This window comes from Eriocheir sinensis, chromosome 3, assembly GCF_024679095.1.
Source record: "Eriocheir sinensis breed Jianghai 21 chromosome 3, ASM2467909v1, whole genome shotgun sequence".
NCBI classification, from domain to species: Eukaryota; Metazoa; Arthropoda; class Malacostraca; order Decapoda; family Varunidae; genus Eriocheir; species Eriocheir sinensis.
The window spans coordinates 22778395-22795427 of NC_066511.1; the positions used below are offsets into that span (position 1 = coordinate 22778395).

At 44.3% G+C, this 17033-nt stretch overlaps 2 protein-coding genes across 3 annotated transcripts in view; one reads left to right on the plus strand and one right to left on the minus strand.

Moving 5' to 3' along the window:
* The window catches only part of LOC127006789 (calcineurin subunit B type 2), a 65266-nt gene extending 60604 nt beyond the window's left edge, over positions 1-4662 (minus strand). For both annotated transcript variants that reach the window (XM_050877119.1, XM_050877109.1), the window contains exon 1: positions 4498-4662. In XM_050877119.1, the coding sequence (XP_050733076.1) occupies positions 4498-4654 (157 nt within the window). In that variant the 5' untranslated portion in view covers positions 4655-4662. The remainder of the gene's footprint in view (positions 1-4497) is intronic.
* Positions 4663-5030: 368 nt separating this feature from the next.
* LOC127003316 (uncharacterized) lies at positions 5031-16744 on the plus strand. The gene is made up of 13 exons (XM_050869811.1): positions 5031-5043; positions 8373-8585; positions 9020-9229; positions 9761-9873; positions 10304-10492; positions 10766-11257; positions 11530-12136; positions 12334-12437; positions 13471-13579; positions 14117-14340; positions 15454-15609; positions 16131-16519; positions 16732-16744. Exons 1-13 carry the CDS (start codon positions 5031-5033, stop codon positions 16742-16744), a joined length of 2832 nt encoding a protein of 943 aa, XP_050725768.1.
* Positions 16745-17033: the final 289 nt, after the last annotated feature.

Genomic DNA, 17033 nt, shown 5'->3' on the forward strand with positions numbered 1-17033 from the left:
GGGGCCTTTAAGAAACATGATCCCTGCAGCTACCAGGTTAATTCGGGTATAATAACCAATGGCATCAGTAAATTTGGCAATGAAACAACAACACAAAAAGATGATTCATAACACTTCTTTCTCACATACGCCCGAGAGCTCTTCCGTTCGCATATTCTAGTCTAGACGAACAACGGACATTATTTTTCTCTATGCTGACATGATGAAATAACAGTGATAATCGGGATACTCCTCCTCGCATACCCTTGCTCAGAATTCTAATCAAGTACAATCACTATTCACTCGATGACTCGAAGATCCGTTTCTGAGCTCCAAGAATTTACTTTATTCATGAGACAGATAATGAAAATAAGGAAAAAAAGATATTAGTTGCTTGTGGTAAAAAGACTAGACAAAAAAAAGGACTTGTCTATCATTAGTCAATAGAAAGATAAATAGATAGATAGATAGAAAGATAGATAGCTAGATTGATAGCTAGATAGATAGATTGATTAATAGATAAATAGATAGCTAGATTGATAGATAGACAGATAGATAGATATACCGAGAGAGAGAGAGAGAGAGAGAGAGAGAGAGAGAGAGAGAGAGAGAGAGAGAGAGAGAGAGAGAGAGAGTGTGTGTGTGTGTGTGTGTGTGTGTGTGTGTGTGTGTGTGTGCAGGACAGATCCGTGTTTTCAGGACGCTGGTGTATTCTCGAGCTGTGACACACGGATACCAAGTGCACCTGCCCGAGACGAAATAATGCACCCACAGCAAAAACGTTCCTCCACATGAATACTAATATGTTGTTGATTGTATGAGCCTTTCAAGAGGGGAGTATCGGGACACCCTTGAAACTAAATCTTATCCACTTTTTACATCTGCGTTCTTTATGGAAGTATGTTCTGGGTATTATACAAAAAAATAAATATATTACATTTTCGTGTGTTAGCCTATTCCTTAACCCCTTGGCCAGACTCCTTTACCAAACAAAATGACCGTATGATGGCTTTTCAGGCCCGTAGCGAGCGAAGCGAGCATGATCAGGGGGGGGGGGGTTAATTTTTTGAAAATAAGCACATTTAAGGTCATTATAAAGCCGATATAGAAAACTTTAGGGGGGCTATATCCCCCCTAGCCCCCCAGAAATTACGGCCTTGCTTTTCGATTAGTGTTGCGCTACGAGAGTCTAATGGTAAGCGGCACAACAAAAAGAGAACGTCACATGACAGGAGAATATTATTCCAGCATTTGGTGAAGAGAAAAGGTAACATGCTGTAAAGTTAGGTAAACTGAGCGGAACCAATGGCCTGCCCGTGTGCGGATCAAACACCGTTCCCTTCACGCTGGCGACTATCACCTCATGCCACGAAAGGAATAAATTGCATAAGAGCAGGCCACCGTTGGGCCGCTGACGGTAATGGCATGCAGCATATAATAATGGAGAGGTAGAGGTCATGGATTAATCTAAAATCTTTAAAACAGCATTCAGTAGTGAGGAGAATGGCAGGCAAGGGCACAGTGTCAGTAACACATCCTATAGGACCCACCATGCAGTGGTGGAGGGGCAAATGGCACGGGCTCAATCTACCATCCTTTGGGACACAAGATGAAATGATGATGGAGGGGCCAGGGGCGTGGGGCTAATACGGAGCTAAGAACCAAAAAAAACTCATTCTTGAAGACGCGGCATCAATTGGTGGAAGGGTTGGAAAGCATGGGGTCTGCCAATCTCTGTGAACCGTACTTTGGGATTCAACACGCCATGGTGGAGGGTGTGTGGGTGTGTGGGGGTCATGGTTCAGTCAGTCATCCTGTGGCACGCAGCATGCAGTGGTGGATGGGCAGAGGGAAACGCTTGGCCCCATCCAATTAAACATAACATGCAGAATAATGGCGGGTGAAGGGCATGGGCTCCGTTAACAACACACTGGGGCGAAGCAATGATAGTGGAAGAGCAGGGGAAAGCATGGGTTTAGTCACCCATTCTTAAGACAAATAATATTGGAATGGGGGAATTGCATGGGCTCAGTCAATAGTCGTTTGAGACACGATATGTGATGGTGGAAAGGGAGAGGCCAAGGGCTCGGACAAGCACCCTTGGAGACGAAGCAATAAAGTGAAGGGGCCCATGCAGTCAGCCATCATCTAGGTCTCAATTAACTATCATTGACGGTCAGCAGCGATGAAAGCAGCAGAAAACTTGTGCAGTCACGCGTCATGCAATGGTGAAATCACGAAAGGAACGGGATCAGTCAAAATACATTTATCCTCAAAGTATACCGATTTCGTGCGACCACCTCACCCCCATCAAATATAAACCAGCAGGTACAACACCTCTTCGTTATATACCTTTCTCCCGTTACGCTTGGAGACGTATGCATGATGCTCTAACCCCGAAACATATCCCCGATAAACTTTATGCTTTTCTGCTCAATAGTGTTTTAGTTCAGTTGCGGCGAGAGTATGAAGCGTATCATTGATCAATATCGAAACTGAGCAAGGCAATGTTTCCTGGACATGTTATTTTGGGATAATATTGTAAGTTCCTGCTGCAAGATTCTGGGCTTGCTTGGCACATGTTTCTGAGGTGGTAGCCGTCGTGACATGACCCTGCATGCGATCCACGCCCCGGCCATGTGGGCTCTTACAAAATCGACTCTGTTCCTCCGTCCGTCCACATGTTTGACTTTTCCTTTTTTACATTAGAGTAAACAGCTCAACGGAAAAAATGCAAGCTCAGCACTGCTATTATAAAAGCAAATACAAAAGTCTCTCTCTCTCTCTCTCTCTCTCTCTCTCTCTCTCTCTCTCTCTCTCTCTCTTTTCTTTCTTTATTTCTGCATTTACATAGTGCAATTTAATACAAATAGGTCGATGAGCGGGCAACGGCCTGCCGCTGGGGCCTCTCTCTCTCTCTCTCTCTCTCTCTCTCTCTCTCTCTCTCTCTCTCTCTCTCTCTCTGTGTGTGTGTGTGTGTGTGTGTGTGTGTGTGTGTTGATACCCGTGCACATACTTAGTGTTTCCAGAACACAAATTTTCTTACCATCCACACACACACACACACACACACACACAATATATATATATATATATATATATATATATATATATATATATATATATATATATATATATATATATATATGCACACACACACACACACACACACACACACAGAGAGAGAGAGAGAGAGAGAGAGAGAGAGAGAGAGAGAGAGAGAGAGAGAGAGAGAGAGACGGACAAGGAATCGATTAATGTTGCAAGAGTTCACATGGGTGAGGCGTGGATCCCACTGGCAGGCGCTTGTCACGAGGGTAACCACCACGGAAGCGTGTAAAGGGCAGCGCCAGTGCTAGATAGGTATAAGACGGCCTTCCAGACAGTCACTATTCCGATAACGTGGGGAATGGTGGTATAGGTCCACCTCAGCTACTTACAGGAGTTCAGCAAACACCGTAATAAAATAAATCGCTGCTAGATGATAATTTTGATATAAGCTTTTTATGGAAGTGATAAGAAAAATGATGTCCCATGTATGGAGGCAAGAGTTCATGTAAATAGCAATCAGATCAAATGTGTATGTGTGTGTGTGTGTGTGTGTGTGAGAGAGAGAGAGAGAGAGAGAGAGAGAGAGAGAGAGAGAGAGAGAGAGAGAGAGAGAGAATACTGCAGCAGCTGAGGATTTGAGAGTAAACGCGGAGGATGACAGAAACCATAGGTGGTTTTTAAGAAGCCAAACAAGTGCGCCCTTGGCTGGCTCAGGTGGAGCTGGTCGTGGTAGTGTTCACTGTTGCATCATGACAAGAAATTACTATGTGCTGCATGGCCATTAAAAAAATAGGTATCATTATTACCACACCCCGTGTGTATGTGTGTGAGTATTTCACCACGGCCTGATCACGCAAGTACCTCCCGATTAGAACAAGGCTAATTAGTCGATCTCTGGGTACTGCCAAGACCTTACACACCACACACCCCATCCCCCTTGCTCAAGGGTCGACAGTAACCACTCCTAGTCAGCGGAAAAAACCCGGCCTGAGCGGGGCTCTAACCTCTACCTGCCACATCGGGTAGCCTGGCAGCGCAGCGCTTTAACGAACTGAGCTATCGGAGCGGTGTGTGTGTGTGTGTGTGTGTGTGTGTGTGTGTGTGTGTGTTGGGTTTTAGTATTGCAAGACGGAGGAGGAGGAGGAAGAGGAGGAGGAGGACAATGTTGTCGATGACGACAACGGTGACGACTATAAGAATGAGGACGACATCAACTAGAAGGAATATGAGAAGGAGGGGAGGAGGAGGAGGAGGAAGTCTTTGTTAAAAATCAAGAAGGCAGTGATTAGGATACGAAGCAGATGCAAATTTTAATCAACGAATATATCAAACACGTGACTGCAAGGATATGAAAAAAAGTCCGCTGAGGAAGAAGACGCACGACGCAAGGCAGTACGTTTTTGTTGCCCTTGAACCGCTTCCATGACTAAAAAATGCAATAACGACTGGCTGCTTCACTCACCTTACCTTCTCTGCCCCGCCAATCAGTTGTCGCTATGCCTTCAATACGGTAAGTCGCGCCGCTACTGGCTTCTTGCACCGTGCATGACAGCGACAAGCAGAGGAAACCTTCGCACTGCCATGTTTCACCTCGAGCATCCTCACTTTTCTGCGACACACTCATTCAGCAAACTGTAACAGTATTAACGTTGTTAGATACGAACCATAACAGACATCATCCAAATATAATAGAATCAAATACGTAAATAGGTTTGGTGGCACGTTTGTGTGTGTGTGTATGTGTGTGTGTGTGTGTGTGTGTGCTATACTGACTTTGGTGTCTTTTCTTTCTGTAGTTTTCTTTTGTAAGCCTCAACTTCATGAACAAGAGTACGAAGATAAGTTGCATGTCTCCCCTTCACCTCGCCCTCGACCCGTGATGCTTCCTGCCGATATGAAAATAGTGCTAATCGTGTATATCTTTGAAAAAAATCAATACTCCTGCTGAATTTCTCTCGCAGTGTCATTTTTTTTGTGCAGCCATTCAAATGTTCGTGAGCATGACCCGCTGGAGTGTGAAATTTATCCTCGTCTCTAACAAACAAGTCACTGACCGGAACGAATTTAATGAAGTTCATCTCATCTGTTCGCGTCTTGAATACAGTTTGCTCTTTTTTGTCTATGTGTTATCAATTAAGTAAAATAACCTACTGCATCAGTATTTCCAAATATATTCACAAGTAGACAGCGTTCACTATAAAGAGTTGCCAACCTTTCCATGTAGCTACGTTCATTTAATTCACATAAAATGGTAAATTTTTGTAGCTTTACGTCAATTAGGTTCCAAATTAGCGATCTCCTAAACATGGCGGAAATATAAAAACTGCATATTACGTTTCGTTCGATGCCAGCTTGGAAACGTTCATTCTCATCCTTCGTTTTTCCTACTGAAAAAGGTTCGATCGAAATTTGAGACGCCAAGTAGTGTCTCCGAGACATTATGAGGTTAAACTGTCTTACAACTCACATTCTTACTCATGCACCTGCTGTGAAATACCACACACACACACACACACACACACACACACACGTTTTTCCCCCTTCCTTTTGTGATTAGTTCTAACATTAGCTGCACGTGATGATGAATCACCTAACACATCAGGCACTCCTGTAATCACTGTGTGAGGGCTGAAATTTATCCTTCACCATCCTCGTGAGCACTTTTCATTATTTCTACTTCGTTTCTTTAGAATTATTTGCCAAGTTGCGATCCACATGCAGTTTCAACAGCGGCAATATACATACAACAAATTATTGACGAAGGGGAAGGCACTGGAGAGATGACTAAGTACGTGTGTGAAAAATTTATGCTCTTCCCGGGAGGCCTGACAAGGAAGGTTACATGCCAAGCTCGGGACGTTTTCGATTCTCGCATTACCGGCCACACCATGACTTGTTTCACGGGCACAGGAGGCGAGGAAGATGTCATTCACTCAATAAGCGACTATGGATGATGCACAATACTAATACAATACATCGTTTATAATGTTTATCTGGAGAACGGCATTTGGATTGCGGAGTATAAAGAATAAGTGGGATGTTTATTGTGTTATTTGTCACTCAGGCGAGACTACCACGCGCGGGGCGACAGATGAAGAATGAGTACCGTAGCATGTCATTACACAACCTTCGCTTCGCCTTCACAATCTCGTTCTTTTATTCTTTGCGCATCATTCACGTACGAAACAAATGTGTGTGTGTGGGGGAAGGGGGAGGATATAAAACCCGTGTATAATAGTTCTACTGAGGCATGAGTTAGGCGTGGTTAGTAAGAGAGAAGACGTACGAGGCAACAGATTATTCAGATCACAGCGGAGGCTCCTTGTCCTTGCGGGTGAGTCACGGCCGTCTGCCTGTAAGATTTCATTACTTCTTCGTATAATCATTGTGATAATCTTCCTTGTTCATATTTTCTTTTTTATTGTCTTCTACCTTTACACTTTTTTTCCATTTTTTTTAAAATCTATCTTTCTTCGCCTTTCTTTCCGTGCTCTTCTTCCTCCTCTTCTTGTTCTTGTTCTTTATCTTCTTCTTCTTCTTCTTCTTCTTCTTCTTCTTCTTCTTCTTCTTCTTCTTATTATTATTATTATTATTATTATTATTACTAGTAGTAGTAGTAGTAGTAGTAGTAGCAGTAATATCATCATCATTATCATCATCATCATCATCATCAATTGTGCACTAATATGAAGTAGTAGTAGTAGTAGCAGTAGTAGTAATATCATCATCATCATTATCATCATCATCATCATCAATTGTGCACTAATGAAGTCTGAGATCGTTGTGTAGCCTCAGCTAGCTCTCTATATACGTACATACTATGCGATATTTTTTTTCCTACTTATTTATTGCTATACAATCTCGCCACTACGTCCTCACAACCATCACGAGACTGTATTCTGCATCCAAGAGAATCATCGCAACACACGCACACACACAAAAAAAAAAAAAAAAAAAAAAAATCGAACGTGAGTGGTGTGTGAAGAAATGTCTGTACAGGGGAAGCGAGGGTAGCATAATGACATGCCTCGGGGTTCATTCTTCACAAGTTGCTCCCGCTGCGTGGCATGTCTCGTCCTTGTGACAAATGAAAATAATGTAAAAAAATATAAGAAAAAAGTCTATCCGGCGATTCAAGCCTTTGACTCTCACGAAAGCTTAAAATTTACCTCACTCTTAATTACGACAAAGATAAATATATCTTCTTAGAAGTTAAGGTTGCTGCTAACTGAAAGCCATGGTGTTGTACTATCACATAACGGACTTTTATTTTTTATCTGACCGAAGTTTTCATTGTCATAAAATCACAATAAACACCGGCAGAAAGAGACTCGTCCAGAGAGGAAGGGAGGCAGCGAGGAACTTGGAACTTTAATGCGCGTATCGATGGGGAATGCTGCCGGGAAGGGTAGACAAGAAGCATAGGGAAGCAGTCCGCATATATATACACCGCACGTCCAAGATAATAATACGTTTTACACTAAAATTATTGCGCATAGAAACACAGTACTCGCTCACCTCCCCCTCCCCCCCACACACACACACGTATTGCGTGCAAGCACACACGAGTTCGTACTTTTACGTAACACATCCTTGACAATTCTAAGTGTGTGTGTGTGTGTATGTGTGTGTGTGTGTGTGTGTGTGTGTGTGAGAGAGAGAGAGAGAGAGAGAGAGAGAGAGAGAGAGAGAGCACGGCAAAGGATGTGGCTGAAGCAATAATCAAAATGGGAGTTATTCAGCGTGTGAAAGGTGTCCATAAGCTTGGGTCACTCCGACATAGACACAGGGGTGCAGAGGCCTCCCGCTTACATGTCATTGTAAAACGAGTCAGTCCAACAATTAGACAAAGACATGCTGCTCTTACAGTAAACAGCGGGAGAGGCCAAAGATAGTGACGTCTGTTTTTATGATGTTTATGCTCTCCCTCCGCAGGATGTTGCTGCCGTGGTTAGGGGACGGCACCCACGCCTGTCTACGGCTGCTACCGCTACTGCTGGTGACGCTACCCGCTTCGAAAAGCAAGTGGTATTCATTTTATTGATAACAAACTGTGGACGTTGATTATTCGGGGATTCCTTTTATACATCTACCTAAGAGCAACAGCGGTATTGTCTTGCATGCTTTATGTAGTTTTCTTGCTCCTGTGACATGCTACATTATGACCCTTCCTTTGTCTGGTTACTTCTTTGTGGAAAGATTCATGATTCGCAATTTCAGCAATTATATATTTTTTTCGTGTTGCTGGGTATGCTATGCGGCACTATTTCATGTGTGTGTGTGTGTGTGTGTGTGTGTGTGTGTGTGTGTGTATAAGTAATGATATTTATCGCCCTGATCAGGTCAGCAGGACAATGGCGGCGGTAACGAGACAGTGCTTGTGCTGCAGGCTTCGGGGACTCCCTCGGAGGAAAGTTACGCTCGCCTCAACATGTCCTTCCCACGCCTCGAGTCCTTCACCTTCTGCTACAGGATCAAACTAAAGCGGTTCCGTGAAGAGTCGACACTGTTCTCTTACGCCATCTCCAGCGAACGCGACAACGAGATAAGAATAGGTGTGCTCCAGACACCTCAATTATTTATCCACTTGTTTTTACAAAGAACTTGAGGATTTTTTCCTGACCAGGGTTTATTGCTCATTCAGTTATTATCATGTGGCAAAGAATGGCGGATAATGAATGAAGAGCTAGGTAACAGAGGGTATCAAAGATGCAACAGTGCACGTAATAAAGCGGTGTAACAATATAACAGAACGTACTCAATCTACTTTTCCTCTTTTATTCAATAATTAATTATATCTTATTTATTTTTTAAATGTGCAGACTCATTGCACTGGAGGGTAGCATAAGGGGCACTGATGGCTAAGGTCCCAGTCCGTTTGTGACGTGGGCGGAAAGTTTTAAAACGACACCGATTAATTTATGCCAGAAGCAGTAATAGTGATTTAGTTGGTGATAATGGGATTTAACTGCAATACGTTTTCCACCAGACCACCGTGAGAGCGGCTACAGGGTCACACTGCAAGGGCACTGGGCCACCTCCGAGCTGATCACGCCGCTTCACTTGTGGTCACACTTCTGCTTCTCCTACAACATGGCCTCAGAAACCTGGACCATTTATATGGACGGGGAGCAGCGAGCTCAAGGAACTTTTACTTCGCCCACCGAACCTCTTCTCGGGAATGGAGTGTTTATAATTGGTCAGTAGTGGCAGTAGTAATAGTAGTAGAAGTGATAGCAATAGTGTTGTAGTAGTAGCAGTAGTATACAGCAGTGCGGGTTATAAACATTGTAATAAGAGTCACGCCTTATTTCAACCAAGTTACTGGCTTGTGATGCAGTGTTCCTGTAATTCTCACCACACACGCTTGAGGGTAATATTGTCAGAAAGGGAACTACCACTTCTCGAAGCACATGAGAAATTCATCTAGGTCAGAATGTATATATTTTTTTCAACAACCTTCCCGCCCGGGATTTGACCCCGGACCCCCTTGACTTTGGGCCCGAGATTTTCATCCAGGCCCCCGAGATGCGAGGCGGACACCCATAGCACCCAGTCATGACGTGCCCCACGGCTGAAAGTTTTCATAGTCCCTTATTTTTGCGCCTCAGGCTTCTACAATTTAATTTTGACATTGTCATCGTAATCTGTAAAGCGGTATCGTAAAGTGATATATACTAGAAATGGCAGGTCTACTGCAGTACATACGTGAGCTGACCACCTTCTACAGGCCAGGAGCAAGACTCTCTGGGCGGAGGCTTCCAAAGGGACCAGAGCTTCTCGGGTGAGCTGACGCACCTCAACGTGTGGCACACCACCCTGGAAGACTCCACCGTGAAGCAGGTGCAGCATTCTTTTAAAACTATCATTATTTCCTTTTCCATCCTGGACTTACACCTCCATATAAAGGCCTAAAGTAAGAATAAAAAGGTTATATTAACTTACAGCCACATTAATTTCATACTATGCATTAGTTGGTAAATTATCAGAATTATTATAATTTTTTTTTTAATTTCCAATCGGAGCATTAATTCTTTACTCACTACCACGCCAGCAATAATGGGAAAATTACTTCAGTAAACTTTCTGGCTCACTCCACATTAAACTTATGATGATCGAATGGACATGTTTTATTTAATATTTCTCATAATAGCGATCTACTTGTAGATGGTTTTCAAGCAGATAAATTTGTCAAATGACATAGCCTTATAGACCTAAGTGTTTTACATAGTTCATATTTTACAGTCTTATAATAAATGAACACCTCCAACAGATTTGGTTGTGCCAAACAGGGCAGCAAGGAGACGCGCTAGCATGGTCGTCTGTGCAGGAGTCATGGCTGCTGGAAGGCGAGACTTCCTGGAGTCAGCAGCCACGACAAGAAGTATGCAAAAGGTCAACTCGGGATATCACTGTCTTTCCCGATCGCTTCTCTCTGGATCAGGCTCAGCATCTCTGCCACGTGTGTTATGATTTCTTGTTACAAGCCAACACTAGTAGACTACACAAAACCTGTAGTTATGGATACATCTGCACAGCTAGGCCCTGATTATAATCCTCAGTTGGAAAAGCTGGTTACATGATCATTATCTTAATCCAAACTATTGTATTTATCTTCCTCAAAATTATTCATTATCAGCATTCATGAACTCAGGTGCTACATATTCAGATAACACAGTTGTAAAGATTGTCTTTGTCGTGTGGAATCGAATATAACTGTTATTTCCTAACGTAGGTGGTCGATGGAGAAATATTGGTTCCCCTTGATGAGGAAGAAAACTCACAACTCTTTGAAACGACTAAAAATAATGCCATCAGGTGTTCAGGGGGTCTCGGAGCATCATACCTCTGGCTCGGTGCCACCGACGAAGGCCACGATGGAGAGTGGCACTACCTGAACACTGAACAACCCTTGACTTGGCAGGGCCTTTGGAGAGGTGGCGGTCCTAATGGCGGCAATCAGGAGAACTGTATGGTTATGTTGTACGGCGAGTTTCCAGGTCGCTGGTCCGACATTGCTTGTTTAGAGTCCTACTCTTTCTGCGTGCCGTGCGTGTCACTGAAGAAAGCCACCATATACCTCAAGGGTCCCGTCGTGTGTCCTTACTCCCCGTTCAATCGTCGCTACACCCTGGCGCCTTACAGAGGGGGTAAACCCTCTCTCCTGGGGTTCTACCACTCTGACATCTATTTCCAAAATGGCACGTGGATCTTACAGTCGTTAAAGGTGAGTTAATGGTGGATAAAGGAATCTTTCTGGGTGCGGTGTACTATATATATAATATGTATGAAATTCTATGTTAAAATTCGGACATTTGGAAGGTTTTTAATAAATTAGCTTAATTACGGAAGAAAACGGACTAAAGCAGCCCACAAGCATAATTAAATATTTCTCCTGAGCTTTTATCATTATTTTATACTTCTAACTGAGAATTTGCGGTATTTCTTGCATTGTTGTTTGATTGACCTTTATCGTGACTGTATTATCGTCATTCTAAGGAGGAGGCCGTGGCGTGGTGGAGGCCAGCAAGGGATGGACAGTATCCTTTCGGCACCCAGACGTGGACCCTTGGCTCGGAGGTGTGTGGAATGTCCCCGGGGCAGACGACAAACCTCACCCTCTCCGTATGCGGCCATGGTCAATTCACTTGCACTGACGGGTCCTGTATTGACCTCGTAAAACGCTGTGACCTGCGCATCGACTGCAGAGACCTAAGTGACGAGGCAACGTGCTCCTTGGTGGCCATCCCTCCAGGGTACAGTTCGATCATTCCGCCGCCACACATCACACAGACTCAGGCCCTGCCCATCGAGTTCCTGCTCAAGATCATCTCCTTCCCCAACATCGCTACACAAGACCAGACCTTCACTGTGAACCTCGAACTCACTCTTCGGTGGCGGGACAAACGCCTCGACTATCATAACCTCAAGGAAGATCGCACGCTGAACTTGCTCTCCAGTGAAGCCGTCGCGAACATCTGGACGCCCCAGGTTTTCTTTAGCAACGCCCAAGGGAACAAGTTCACTAACCTGGATCAGGGGTCGCGTGTGGAGTGTGTGCGGGGCGGTGACTCCTACCCTGGGCCTCCCACCTTACCTGATGAGGGTATACAATAGTGCATCGTTGCTCTTTTCTTGCCTGTACCATTCCCACTTGTCGCACCCACTTTGTTACTATTTCACTGTCATGCTATATAATAAACTACTTCAAACCTTTAAGGCATTATACTAAAGCATGTTTTTGTTTACAAAAGTTCCAACATCTTTTCAAATTAATATGATTTATTTCTTCCTGCCTCACAGTGAACGTGTTCCGAGGTAACGAGACGAGCCTCGAGATGAGTCAACTTTACAGCGCCTCCTACAGTTGTGACTTCTATCTAGCCATGTTTCCCTTCGACTCACAGGTATGAGAAGAGTTTTACGAAGCCATGATTTCAGTGTGCGATGATAATTTATACTGCTTATAGCGAGATAGTTTAGAATGATAAACGAGCTTAGGGTGTTAATAAATAACGGGTGATACAATTTGTAAGGACTGGGTAAAGAGCCTATAGTGACGAATTAATCATAGCTTAGTTAAGGTACACTGCTCCCCTGTCCATGCCAGAATAGGTTATAAAAAATCTCCGCACCTTGCAGTATTGACAACATAATTATAAGTTCAGGTACTATGCTGTTGCACTGTTCATACCAAAATATCCTTAAAAAATAAGGTATATGATAATGTGTGAATAGCAGGAGGTTGAACAGGGAGTAAGGACTCGTCACAGAATCAATATACTTGCCATATCAATTATATCTTCCATCATTTAATTTTTAGCTGCCTTCCCTGTGCCCTTCGTGACACCCGTCCCCCGTGCCTGTCCCCTGAGCCAAGGCCATCGCCTGTGCCCTCCATGACACCCGTCCCCCGTGCCTGTCCCCTGAGCCAAGGCCATCGCCTGTGCCCTCCATGACACACCCCCCCCCTGTGCCTGTCCTGAGAGCCAAGCCCATCGCCTGTGCCCATGACACCTGCCCCCCCCCTGCCTCCCTTGAGCCAAGGCCATCGCCTGTGCCCTCCATGACACCCGCCCCCCGTGCCTGTCCCCTGAGCCAAGGCCATCGCCTGTGCCCTCCATGACACCCGTCCCCCGTGCCTGTCCCCTGAGCCAAGGCCATCGCCTGTGCCCTTCGTGACACCCGTCCCCCGTGCCTGTCCCCTGAGCCCTTCATGACACCCTTCTTTCCGTGCCTGCCCTCGTCCCCTCCGTGCATGACACCCATCCTCCCTCGCTTGTCTCCATGACCTCTGTGCGTCGTTTCCTGTCACCGTCCCCTCCATGATCCCTGTCCACCCGTGGTTGTTCCCTGCGTCCCCCATGACCCTATCCTCCCGTGCCCTCCTCGACCCCTGTCCTCCCTCGCCTCGGTAACACCTGTCTTCCCGTGCCTCAGGTGTGTTTCCTCAACTTCACGCTGGTGTCGGCCGCTGCCACGTACATGGTGCTCGTGCCTACTGCGGCGGATTACGCCGGCCCCAAATTCCTCATTGAGTATGAGATCGGTAATGTAATGTTGGTTCTTCCTGTCTGTCTGTCTGGCTTTCCGCCTTTCTTTAATTACATATGTATCTGTCTGTCTGTCTATCTCCTCGTGCGTTTGAACGTCTTTTTGTCAGTCTGTTTGTATACTTATCTGCCCGTCTATGTTCCCCTCGTTCGTGCGTCTGTTCATCTGTTTGCTTACCTACCGATTTGTCTTTATGTGTGCCTATTTTACTCTCTCTCTCTCTCTCTCTCTCTCTCTCTCTCTCTCTCTCTCTCTCTCTCTCTCTCTCTCTCTCTCTCTCTCTCTCTCTCTCTCTCTCTCTCTCTCTCTCTCTCTCTCTCTCTCTCTCTCTCTCTCTCTCTCTCTCTCTCTCTCTCTCTCTCTCTCTCTCTCTCTCTCTCTCTCTCTCTCTCTCTATCTATATATAAATATATATATATATATATATATATATATAAATATATATATATATATATATCCTCCGTTGCCAGGCATCTTTGCATACGATACAGTCCTTTCCCTTCACTCTAAGCTGCTCATGCTCTGGCTGCAGGCAAGGTGACGGTGACGACGAGTGAGGGTTTGGAATTCTCGAGGCTGGACGTGTCCGTGACGTTCTTTCGTCGCTACACCTTCTACTTGCTGACGCTGTACATCCCAACGATTCTGCTCATTCTCATCGCTTACGCCACCTTCTACTTCAACCCAGACGACTTTAACTCCAGAGTGGTGGTGGCGGTCACTTCCTTGCTAGTTCTCACTTCTCTACTGACTCAGGTAATCCACAAAGGAATCATAAGAACATAAAAATAAAAAATAAACATAAGAACTTAAATTAAGGAGTCTGCAAGAGGCCGGTAGGACTGTACATTGTACAAGGCAGCTCTTGTGAACCTAACCCCACCTAACATCACTATCCATGAATTTATCTAACCTATTTCTGAATGTGACTATCATATTGGCACTTAAACATGACTATCAATTCTGTTCCACTCATCTACCACTCTGTTGCTAAACCAATTTTTGCCTATGTCCTCGTTGAATCTAAATTTGTCCAATGTAAACCCATTATTACGTGTCCTTCCCGGTTCTCTTACCATCATAACCTTATTAATATCCCCCTTATTAAAGCCCTTCATCCGTTTATAGACTTCGATCAAGTCTCCTCGCACCCTTCGCCTTTCTAGAAAATGCAAGTTTAATTGTTTAAGTCTTTCCAAATATGGCAAGTTTCATGAATGATATTTGTCACCTCCTCTGTAACGATTCTATTTGATATCCAATGAGCAGAACTGAACCGCATAATCAAGATGAGGTCTAACTAATGCTAAATATAGCTTGAGGATGACTTCGGCGCTTTTGTTGCTTACACTCCTTGAAATGAATCCCAGTACCCTATTTGGTCGATTTCTAGCATGAGTGCATTGTGCCCTTAGTAGACGGAGAAAAGAGCTCACTATAAGACCCCTAAATCCCTCTCACACCTAGGCCTGCTTATGGGAGTGTCATTTAAGCAATAATTATGTGAGGGGTTGGGTTGTTCCTACCTACACTCAGAATACACTTCCGACATTGAACATCGATTAAGCTTTTGCGTTTTCTTTTCCCGCATAATGAATACAATGCTTAGGATGCGTATGGTTTGGTTGGGGATATTCATTGTAAAAGAGGTAGGTTACACATCGAGGATATTAACACTGAAACAATAAATTTCATATATAATCTAGATTTAGCGATCTGGCGGGTCACAGGAGGGTGCTGCATGACAGTTGCAAACATTTTGGGTCATTTTACGCGCCAGATAACGTCTTAGAATGATGTGATAACTCTCTCTCTCTCTCTCTCTCTCTCTCTCTCTCTCTCTCTCTCTCTCTCTCTCTCTCTCCGCAGACCTCGAACGCATTACCCAAGACATCTTACTTTAAGCTTATCGACGTCTGGCTGTTCATCTCCATCGTCATCATCTTCCTCGTCATCCTCCTCCAGACGCTTGTTAACTTCACCCGCGAGGATCCCTCCAGCACGTCCTGGTTCTCTACCTTTCTGGTGTGGCTTGAGGACACGGAACCTACTGTTTACTTAAAAACATAGTTGCATTCGCTAATTTCTCATCAAAAAAGTGCATGTGATTATATTTGTGTCACGATCACCCATATCTTCACATAATTATAAGAACCGTTAAAGCGCGGTCACATCAAGGCCTATGTGTTTAGACAGGTTTTCTAATCAGCTTAGATCTTGGGCTCACATGACGTCATCGCACAATGGTCTCCCCCCCCCAAAAAAAAAGCTAATTTGCTAATTTGGCAAGTATTATGAAAATTGTTTTGTTACACAAGATTATCAAGAGGCATCGGTGACGGCAAAAAATATATAACTATCATTGTCCCAACTCGATGGGGCGCTACAGGTGGTCATGCAATAGTTTTCCCGAGATTCGTTGTGCGAGATGGCGTCATGTGGGTCAATATCCATACTGACTGAAAGACCTGTCAACATGGGCCTTGGGTCACATATAATGGCTTCTAAAAACATAGATATAACATTTTTATCCATCGTTTCCGCAGAAGAAGATCGGCTTCGGGATGGAAAAAAAGGCTCCCTTCTACCACACCCCGGTGCGCCCCTTTGATGCCGGTCGCGGGGACACGCAGCAGAGGCATCGCCATCAGGATCATAACAGCACTGGGGCCGCGAAAAGAGTGACAGCTGGCCTGCACCTAGAGTTCACGCCTGACGCCAAAAGATCCAGGTTGCAAACGTTAAGGGAAGACTGGAAGAAGGACCAGAAAGAGAAGCTGTTCAATATAATGGGGGAAGAAAACAATGGAGGTCGAGGCTTTGGAAATGATAGAACGAATAATGAGGTTAATATGGCCTTGATGGTGAAAAGCCGGATACTGATTCCCATCCTATACCTTATCTTCAACGCTATCTACTGGGCCGTCGCTGTGAGGTAAGTGTGGAGTATAAGTGAGAGGAAATGAGTCAGGAGATACGAATCGTGACATCAGTAATAAGAGTTTCATGTGATATTAACGGAATAGCTCAGACCCTCTCCTTTATTTGAGTTCAGCAGAGTAAGGCTTTTTATGATATATATTGTGGCATAGGTTGGAATGCGGGATGAGGATTCTTACTTATCCCTTGTTCAGTTTACCCTTGTAGGAACACTATTTAGGCCACATCATTTCAAACCAGTCAGTAAATACTATAAATCGCAGTTTTTCATTCATCTAAAATCTAACAAAACTGTATCTAACTTAATATAAGCTGACCTGATCTACCCTAACCCAAACTACCTTGACCCCCTTTTGTTTATGAGTTTAATTATTATGAGTCTTAATGATGTGTTCTCTCTCTCTCTCTCTCTCTCTCTCTCTCTCTCTCTCTCTCTCTCTCTCTCTCTCTCACACACACACACACACACACACACACACACACAGGGAAATGTTTAATAGATGAAGCAC